The sequence below is a fragment of the Sprattus sprattus genome (assembly GCF_963457725.1).
Source record: "Sprattus sprattus genome assembly, chromosome: 3".
Lineage (NCBI taxonomy): Eukaryota > Metazoa > Chordata > Actinopteri > Clupeiformes > Clupeidae > Sprattus > Sprattus sprattus.
The window spans coordinates 15,859,530-15,869,604 of NC_137922.1; the positions used below are offsets into that span (position 1 = coordinate 15,859,530).

Below are 10,075 nucleotides of genomic sequence, written 5' to 3' on the forward strand. Positions count from 1 at the left end.
AGATCCATCATGCCCCCTGTGTTCATCACCAGCTACACTCAGACACATCCTTGTTGGGTGTAAAGTGAGCCTCTCCCAAGGACAATACACCCATAGGCACAACCAGGTACTCAAGGGCCTGGCAGCAACTCTGGAAAGCAGGAGAACCACCATAAATGCCTTGCCGCCCAGAGTAACCAACTCAGCCAACCCAGATGCGGACCTGGGCATCAGTGGACACGTCTTACACCAGGCCATCAAGGAGCTGTCCAGGGTGATAGAGCGGAGTAGCCAGTGGCTTTGGCTGAAAAGGAAAGACCCTAGCTGGTCTCCGAAATAGGTAGGCTGGGCAGATGCAGAGGTGGGTGCTTCTGGGACGCCAGAATGCACTGCTGAGCCTACTGGAGACGTTGTGGGGATAAATCAGCGAAACGTTGGTGAAAGTAGGACCGCACTTGATAAAACTGTTTTCAAAATCGGACAACATATTTGAGGGTCTATTTGTTAGGCCTATTATATTTTAGGTTTGTTTTTCAGGTAAAATCTGTGTATTTTGCACACTCTGAGGCAAATGGACTTCAAAATAGGACAACGTTAATTGTTATCCTAATGTCACTAGTATGGGCATTATTATGGAAAAGAGGATTTATCTTCCAAAGTCATCTTTATAAAAAGAGTTCAAAGACACAGACGCAATGGGCTTTCAATGAAGATCGTTATCCACTCTCTGGTGGAGCAGAGACTGAACCTGAACCTGAACACAGAAAAACAAATAAAAAGATTGTATCACACTCTTGTCTTGCTACAGTTACGTACGTAGATTCTGGAGAGGACATAACAACAAATTACTTGGATTGGACATTAGACGTAGATGCGTGAAATGTCACAAAAGGACAAGGGATCAGGGGAAAACACTCAGGCAGAGACTTCTGTCCTCACAGAATAGTTCTAATGTCTAAGTTTTTGGGTGGTTGTTTCACCAGCAAAATCAGGTAATTCTCTGACTAGCAAATCACATCAATTTTTGTCATGGTTACTATGACATGTGTTTGACATAATCATACTTCCTGCCATTCTAGCCATCTATCCTCCATATATGGTGGTGCAGTGGGCTAAAACACAGTAGTGCTCCACAAAACACAGGATTTCATCAGAATTTCAAAAAATCAGAGTAAACAATATTCACTATCTAGCTCACATAGGACAAAGAATGCATCATGTCTCCCACTTTCAAAATAATAATATGTATCATTACCTATTCTCATTGGTAATTAAAATGCATCATACATAAAAGATAATATACAAATATGAAAATAATATATGAAATCAAATATTTTTTAAATACTTTTTCACATACTGTAACACATTTGTGTGATATAAATGTAGTCAACAATGCCACTGAATAGGTTAGAACACCTACAGATACTGAACTCTAGTTGTAAGCAATCTTACATGAACAAGTTTATTCCAAATGCCAGGGCATGACTGATAGTTGAAAGAAAGTTACATTGAAGATTTGATTTCCCACTTTTCCAGAACCTTGGAACAAATTCCACAATTCTCAGAAATCGTTTGAAAAAACCCTTATTGGGAGCATAATTAAATTCTGTCTCATGCCATGTTGGCTTATCTTAGTCTGCATAATACATCTTATTTATATAAGACATTGCACTCATTTAAGGGTCTGAAATAATTTCAACAGAAGAGATGGTTAAGTCTAATCTTGTTTATTGGAGCGGTTCAATTTCCTGAGTAGTAAGTCTGCAATAATAATCTCTTGAACTAATACAGCATGGCTTTGTGTGTCTTTGACTATCAAGGCACACCCTACTTTGACACTTATCTCAAAATTTGGAGATTTTAAGAGATGATGAAGACAAATAAACAGAATATAATGCCTTAGTGCCGTGCTTACATATTCTGGTAATAATATCTAATTATTCTTTATAAGCTGCCCTTGCAGGTCTTCAAACAACACCTCTCAGTTAAGGCCATATTTCAAAATGTCACTACTATCAGAGGCTTACGCCATCTTAGAAGGTGATCAAAACAAATAAACTCACCATATTGTCTTTGTTCAGTTGTTGAATTTCTGGGAGAGGTGGTGGTGTCCTCCCATAAGAGCTTCCATTAGACACCTGACCCTGACAGCCGGCCTAAATCCCCCTGCAGACACACCTGCGGAGGGCTGTATAAAAGCTCAGGTGAGATGGGTCTCACACACCGAGCCCCAGTGAAGGAGCCGTCCACAGCATCTCCACACACTAAAGCAACATGGACCTCAGAGCCTCCATCTCCCTTTTTGTGCTGCTGCTGCTTGGCCTGTCCAAGGCTCTGCCTGTCATGGTAAGAATGCCTGAGATATTCATAACTCTATCTTTAAATACTAATTGTTTATTTGTACCGCCTCATCTTCACTTTTTGGATTTCATCTGTCTCTAGGAGGACGGTGATGAAAATGTGATTTTCATAGAGGAGCCTGACAATGTCGACATACCTACACAGATTCTGGCAACCAACAATGGCCTGTCCAAGCCTCTGCCTGTCATGGTGAGAATATCTGCTACATTCAGAATACTATCTTCAAATACTATTTGTGGGTATGGACCCTTTTATTTGAACATTTTGGTTTTTATTTGTTCTCAGGAGGACGGTGATGAAGATGAGATTCTCATAGAGGAGTCTGACAGTGTGGACATAACTACACAGATTCTGGCAACCAATAATGGTCCGCTTCTCATTAATTAAACTATTTAACTGCTTCGTTTAAATGATCATTGGCATAAACTTACAGTGTCACTAGAATAACTTTAAAAATGATATTTCATCTTTCAGCTTCCAGTGAGTTTCTAATGGAAGGAGATATTGTTGTACCAAGAACCAGAAATGCTCTGGCTTGTTGGAACAACCAATGCTTATGGAGGAAGTCTTCTAATGGGAAAGTTCAGGTCCCCTACACAGTCAACTCTCAGTTTTGTAAGTATTTGTTGTATATTTTAATATGCAATATATATTTTAAAGCAGCCCCATTGAGCATTGGTGCTTAATGTTTTTTGTGCTTTTCAGCATCCAATGATAGGAGGAAAATTCAAAATGCCATGGCAACCTTCAACAGAAGAACCTGTGTTCAGTTTGTTGCTCGCTCAAATCAGAGGGACTTCATCAGCATTGAGAACAGAGCTGGGTGAGTTTGTTGACTGTAGAGTGTTGAAAATGTCAACATACACCAGCTTCCTGGAACAACGCTTTTCTCTCTGAAATGTAAATCCCACACTAATTATCCTGCTGATAACACCTTATGTAAAGATCCAATGTAATGACACCAGTGAAGACCACTACTCAATGAATACCAGTTTGGCATTACCTGCAGAATTACTACTCAATATTCATTAATGCTGATTAGTGTGACTGACTGGTAATTAGTAACATAATGTCATTAAACACATCCTGGTTGTTAAGCATAATTCTGTGAACAAATAAAAGCAAACCTGTGGAATTAGTACATACACTCATTTAAGTTCATGAAACCCTGCTGTAACTGTTGCTGTCATTGTTCCGCCCATCTTTCTCAGGTGCTTTTCCAGCCTTGGGAAAACAGGAGGCAGACAGGTGGTCTCCCTGAACAGGCGTGGTTGTGTTTACCACGGCATCATCCAGCATGAACTCCTCCATGCTCTGGGCTTCTACCATGAACAAACCAGGAGTGACAGAGACCAGTATGTGAGAATCAACTGGAATTTCATCAACCCACGTAAGCTACATTACTTATGCTTAATTCTCTCAGAATAATTTAAATGAACACAGACTATATTAAAATAATTCTTCATGAGAGATAGTCATGTTTTTAAAGCTCTTGTTTGTCTGTCTTTTGGCAGGAATGGCTTCCAACTTCCGGAAACAACGCACCAACAACCAGAACACTCCTTATGACTACACTTCTGTGATGCATTATGGGAGGTAAGAAAATGGGACCCACTGAATAAAACTTAATCATCAAGAGCTGTTTTTTTCTCTTCATATTACTAAATAAAAATATGTTTTTATAAAACTTTTACAAATCCCTGTTAAAATGTCCTTCTGTAGAACTGCTTTCACAGTTCAGAATGGAAGGGAGACAATCACTCCAATTCCAAACCGAAATGTGCAAATTGGACAGAGACGGGGAATGTCTCGCACTGACATCCTGAGGATCAACAAACTCTACCGATGCTGTGAGTATGACCTCCTGTATGATATGGTGAAACATCGTATATCTTTGAGATTGCTGAAATAATGAGTACTGCAATCCAATTCTGACAATCCTTTCCTCTTCCAAACAGAACCAAACCCAAACTGATGCTGTCCCAGTCTGGAACCACCACATGACGTCTTGATCACAGAACACAATGTGACATATGAATATGTAGATGTTTTGTGAGCATCACTACTGTCATATTGATATTACTGGAAAATAAAATGCCTGGAAATAACTCAATGTCTTGTTGTTGCTCCACTATTTTCATGCAATGTGGCAATAGAATCTATTTCCAGAATCAGAAACATATCGTCTCAGTATCCGTCTTTAAAAGAACCGCCGCACAACAGTTCACATTAACACATATAAGCCAAAATTTGTTATAAGTTATGGAATTATGAGAGCAAGTGTGTGTATGTGGGCCCAGTTCAGATTTTCGGTGGGCAGAGTCATAAAAATTCTAAACAGAGCCCCAGTGGGGTCTCTGTAGAATCGTCCACAAGGGTGGATCCATGGAAATCCCACACAGGTCCATTGTGGGATGGGCCATGATGGGCCCTCACGATCATTAGTCAATGTGGCCCAGTATAGGTCGACAATGAGCATGTCTGTGCTGTGGGTTTGCCCATGTTCGCTTCTGTGGGTCGACTATAGGACATGGGACCCTCATTAGAGCTCACTTACGGAGCTTCCATATGGGTTCAGTTGGGTTTTGCCCATGATGGGCTCTCCGTAGCATCTTTAACATGGGAACAGGAATTGGCGTTGAGTGTGGGCACAATATGGGAAGCCTCCAGTAGACTATGCCCTTACGAGACAGGGCAGTTTTCTTCTTCTAAAACTAGCATGCTAACTGACTTACAGCCAACAGACTTGCCCTGCAAACACAATCAGGAGTGCTGAAACTGATCAAAGTTATCTAACTTCTTGGACTAATGCATTTGGCAATATATTTATATATACTGTGGCATCACGAGAGGACGTGTGGTAGAGGGGCGTTATGTTCCTCTCCCGGAATGGCTATCACACCACAAGATGGCTGCTGGGAAAACTCCATCTCCCAGGATGCACTGCACAGACAGGTGCAAATGCCTCAGCCCTCTAATTGAAGCTGGAGCTCAGGTGTGGGGGAGGGAGAGAACCAAAGGAGTGGAGACACACACGAAACGAGGAAAACCGTGCGTGGCAAAAGCTCAGTTCGCTGGCTGAGAGACTTTAATCTGAAACTACAGTTGGTAGAATTTAAGTTTGGGAACTTTAAGAAACCTATGTTTGACTTTTGAAGATTTTTATGTTTTCTTCCCGAAGGACTTTTTTGTTGGTTAAATAAACCGGATTCCTCGTTTTACAGCATTTTTGCCTGCTCTGTCCAAGCCATTACGCACTGCCCTACACCCCGCACAGTGGTCAAGCCTCTTGTGATACCACAATACGTAAAAAACTGTAAAAACCCTCCACTATCACTATAAACTGGCATTAAGCTGACAATATGAAATACCGTACAAATGTTTGTCTGAAGACAACATCATGATAGTGTTTCTGTTTATTTTTCTAATATGAATATATATAAAAAATTAAAAACTCTTCCTTCATGTGGTCTATATGGAGAGGAAGTATCGTTCCATGGTGGTGCAGTGGGCTAAAACACAGTAGTGCTCCACAAAACACAGGCTTTCATCAGAATTCCAAAAATCAGAGTACACAATATTCACTATCTAGCTCACATAGGACAAATAATTCATCATGTCTCCCACTTTCAAAATAATAATATGTATCATTACCTATTCTCATTGGTAATTAAAATGCATCATACATAAAAGATAATATACAAATATGAAAATAATATATGAAATCAAATATTTTTGAAATACTTTTTCACATACTGTAACACATTTGTGTGATATAAATGTAGTCAACAATGCCACTGAATAGGTTAGAACACCTACAGATACTGAACTCTAGTTGTAAGCAATCTTACATGAACAAGTTTATTCCAAATGCCAGGGCATGACTGATAGTTGAAAGAAAGTTACATTGAAGATTTGATTTCCCACTTTTCCAGAACCTTGGAACAAATTCTACAATTCTCAGAAATCGTTTGAAAAAACCCTTATTGGGAGCATAATTAAATTCTGTCTCATGCCATGTTGGCTTATCTTAGTCTGCATAATACATCTTATTTATATAAGACATTGCACTCATTTAAGGGTCTGAAATAATTTCAACAGAAGAGATGGTTAAGTCTAATCTTCTTGATTGGTACGGTTCAATATTCTAATGCAGCATGGCTTTGTGTGTCTTTGACTACCAAGGCACACCCTACTTTGACACTTCTCTCAAAATGTAGAGATTTTAAGAGATGATGAAGACAAATAAACAGAATATTTTGCCTTAGTGCCGTGCTTATATGTTCTGGTAATAATATCTAATTATTCTATATCTAATTATAAGCTGCCCTTGCAGGTCTTCAAACAACACCTCTCAGTTAAGGCCATATTTCCAAATGTCACTTCTATCAGAGGCTTACGCCATCTTAGAAGGTGATCAAAACAAATAAACTCACCATATTGTCTTTGTTCAGTTGTTGAATTTCTGGGAGAGGTGGTGGTGTCCTCCCATAAGAGCTTCCATTAGACACCTGACCCTGACAGCCGGCCTAAATCCCCCTGCAGACACACCTGCGGAGGGCTGTATAAAAGCTCAGGTGAGATGGGTCTCACACACCGAGCCCCAGTGAAGGAGCCGTCCACAGCATCTCCACACACTAAAGCAACATGGACCTCAGAGCCTCCATCTCCCTTTTTGTGCTGCTGCTGCTTGGCCTGTCCAAGGCTCTGCCTGTCATGGTAAGAATGCCTGAGATATTCATAACTCTATCTTTAAATACTAATTGTTTATTTGTACCGCCGCATCTTCACTTTTTGGATTTCATCTGTCTCTAGGAGGACGGTGATGAAAATGTGATTTTCATAGAGGAGTCTGACAATGTTGACATACCTACACAGATTCTGGCAACCAACAATGGCCTGTCCAAGCCTCTGCCTGTCATGGTGAGAATATCTGCTACATTCAGAATGCTATCTTCAAATACTATTTGTGGGTATGGACCCTTTTATTTGAACATTTTGGTTTTTATTTGTTCTCAGGAGGACGGTGATGAAGATGAGATTCTCATAGAGGAGTCTGACAGTGTGGACATAACTACACAGATTCTGGCAACCAATAATGGTCCGCTTCTCATTAATTAAACTATTTAACTGCTTCGTTTAAATGATCATTGGCATAAACTTAGTGTCACTAGAATAACTTTAAAAATGATATTTCATCTTTCAGCTTCCAGTGAGTTTCTAATGGAAGGAGATATTGTTGTACCAAGAACCAGAAATGCTCTGGCTTGTTGGAACAACCAATGCTTATGGAGGAAGTCTTCTAATGGGAAAGTTCAGGTCCCCTACACAGTCAACTCTCAGTTTTGTAAGTATTTGTTGTATATTTTAATATGCAATATATATTTTAAAGCAGCCCCATTGAGCATTGGTGCTTAATGTTTTTTGTGCTTTTCAGCATCCAATGATAGGAGGAAAATTCAAAATGCCATGGCAACCTTCAACAGAAGATCCTGTGTTCAGTTTGTTGCTCGATCAAATCAGAGGGACTTCATCAGCATTGAGAACAGAGCTGGGTGAGTTTGTTGACTGTAAAGTGTTGAAAATGTCAACATACACCTGCTTCCTGGAACAACGCTTTTCTCTCTAAAATGTAAATCCCACACTCATTATCCTGCTGATAACACCTTATGTAAAGATCCAATGTAATGACACCAGTGAAGACCACTACTCAATGAATACCAGTTTGGCATTACCTGCAGAATTACTACTCAATATTCATTAATGCTGATTAGTGTGACTGACTGGTAATTAGTAACATAATGTCATTAAACACATCCTGGTTGTTAAGCATAATTCTGTGAACAAATAAAAGCAAACCTGAGGAATTAGTACATACACTCATTTAAGTTCATGAAACCCTGCTGTAACTGTTGCTGTCATTGTTCCGCCCATCTTTCTCAGGTGCTTTTCCAGCCTTGGGAGGACAGGAGGCAGACAGGTGGTCTCCCTGAACAGGCGTGGTTGTGTTTACCACGGCATCATCCAGCATGAACTCCTACATGCTCTGGGCTTCTACCATGAACAAACCAGGAGTGACAGAGACCAGTATGTGAGAATCAACTGGAATTTCATCAACCCACGTAAGCCATATTACTTATGCTTAATTCTCTCTCAGAATAATTTAAATGAACTAAAATAATTCTTCATGAGAGATAGTCATGTTTTTAAAGTTCTTGTTTGTCTGTCTTTTGGCAGGAATGGCTTCCAACTTCCGGAAACAACGCACCAACAACCAGAACACTCCATATGACTACACTTCTGTGATGCATTATGGGAGGTAAGAAAATGGGACCCACTGAATAAAACTTAATCATCAAGAGCTGTTTTTTCTCTTCATATTACTAAATAAAAATATGTTTTTATAAAACTTTTACAAATCCCTGTTAAAATGTCCTTCTGTAGAACTGCTTTCACAGTTCAGAATGGAAGGGAGACAATCACTCCAATTCCAAACCGAAATGTGCAAATTGGACAGAGACGGGGAATGTCTCGCACTGACATCCTAAGGATCAACAAACTCTATGGATGCTGTGAGTATGGTGTTTAAACTCCATCAGTTACATGGAGAGAGTGCATTATTTTGTCTGGGGACAGTGAAATTACAGGAATCACGATTGACGAATGCCATCTGATACCCTGATTTGTCTTTCTTCTCATCAATAGGACAGATTGACTCTGTCAAGAAGAACCCCAAACTGATGCTGTCCTTGTATGGTACGACCACATTACAAGTTGCTAAATGGTGATTTATATTTATTTGTCTTGTGAGCATCGTGTCTAAAATATTCACAATACTGGAAAATAAATGACTGAGATGAACTCAATAGCCCTTTTTGCTGTTGTTTATTTCTACAAAATAAGAGTCTGGGTTCCCCATAGAGCATCTATTCAAATACATCAAACCTTAGGCAAATACAATGCAATTCAGTGTATCCAACGGTTTCAAGGTCAAATGATTCTAAAGTAGACCTATGTAAATATGCCATGTGTATGTTGAACAGGGCTGTAGTGGTAAAATTAGAGGTGGGTAAACAATGAATTTTGTGATCAGACAGACTTTGACGCGAGTCAACGCAACACAAAGCGCTGCCACTCTGTAGGCTGTCCTGGCTGTATGACATTATGTTTTCAGTTAAAGTCATATTAAATCAATGACAGTGAATAAATTAGTTTGTAGTTGATTACATTTCAAGAAAAACAGTAAAGAAAAGTATGTGTAGGCCTCTCAACAATGTAGGGGGTGGAGGGGGAGACAAAAGAAAGGACCATAGGACCTCTGGAAACAGGCCCTGGGTGTTACAGCTGAAATGTGTGATATAAAAAGAAACCATGCTGCAATTAAAAACGTCAACTTCTGGGGCTGGTGAAGTGCCCAGCCCCAGCGCTGTGGAGAAAATCCTGTTCTTAAACAAAAAACAAACAACTCAAGTCTCCATAAACACCTTCAGTTACCACAATAATTCCCCCCCCTAACCACAAGCACTGCCATTGTCCATTATAAAATATTCCCATCCCACTGTCTCTGTATTTGTTAAGTATATACTCACCGTTTGCCACTATAAATGATAGAAATACTCCTCCTGTTTCTAAGCACTGCACTGGTAACTCTTTAAGCACCAGTCCCTCTCCCCAAGCACCAGTAATTCTACCAAACACTTAGAAGCGTCAATAAGCCTTTCCAGTCTGGGCTACA

The 10,075-nt window shown here is 39.9% G+C and overlaps 2 protein-coding genes across 2 annotated transcripts; both read left to right on the forward strand.

The window, feature by feature from the left end:
• Window positions 1-2,253: 2,253 nt before the first annotated feature.
• LOC308362646 (hatching enzyme 1.2-like) lies at window positions 2,254-4,344 on the forward strand (the record flags this gene model as incomplete). The annotated part of the gene is made up of 9 exons (XM_080835375.1): window positions 2,254-2,325; window positions 2,422-2,529; window positions 2,626-2,707; window positions 2,815-2,968; window positions 3,059-3,163; window positions 3,552-3,730; window positions 3,855-3,936; window positions 4,063-4,206; window positions 4,299-4,344. 9 exons carry the CDS (start codon window positions 2,254-2,256, stop codon window positions 4,342-4,344), a joined length of 972 nt encoding a protein of 323 aa, XP_080691501.1.
• A 2,643-nt stretch (window positions 4,345-6,987) lies between these two features.
• LOC308362647 (hatching enzyme 1.2-like) lies at window positions 6,988-8,929 on the forward strand (the record flags this gene model as incomplete). The annotated part of the gene is made up of 8 exons (XM_080835376.1): window positions 6,988-7,059; window positions 7,156-7,263; window positions 7,360-7,441; window positions 7,547-7,700; window positions 7,791-7,895; window positions 8,284-8,462; window positions 8,578-8,659; window positions 8,785-8,929. 8 exons carry the CDS (start codon window positions 6,988-6,990, stop codon window positions 8,927-8,929), a joined length of 927 nt encoding a protein of 308 aa, XP_080691502.1.
• Window positions 8,930-10,075: the final 1,146 nt, after the last annotated feature.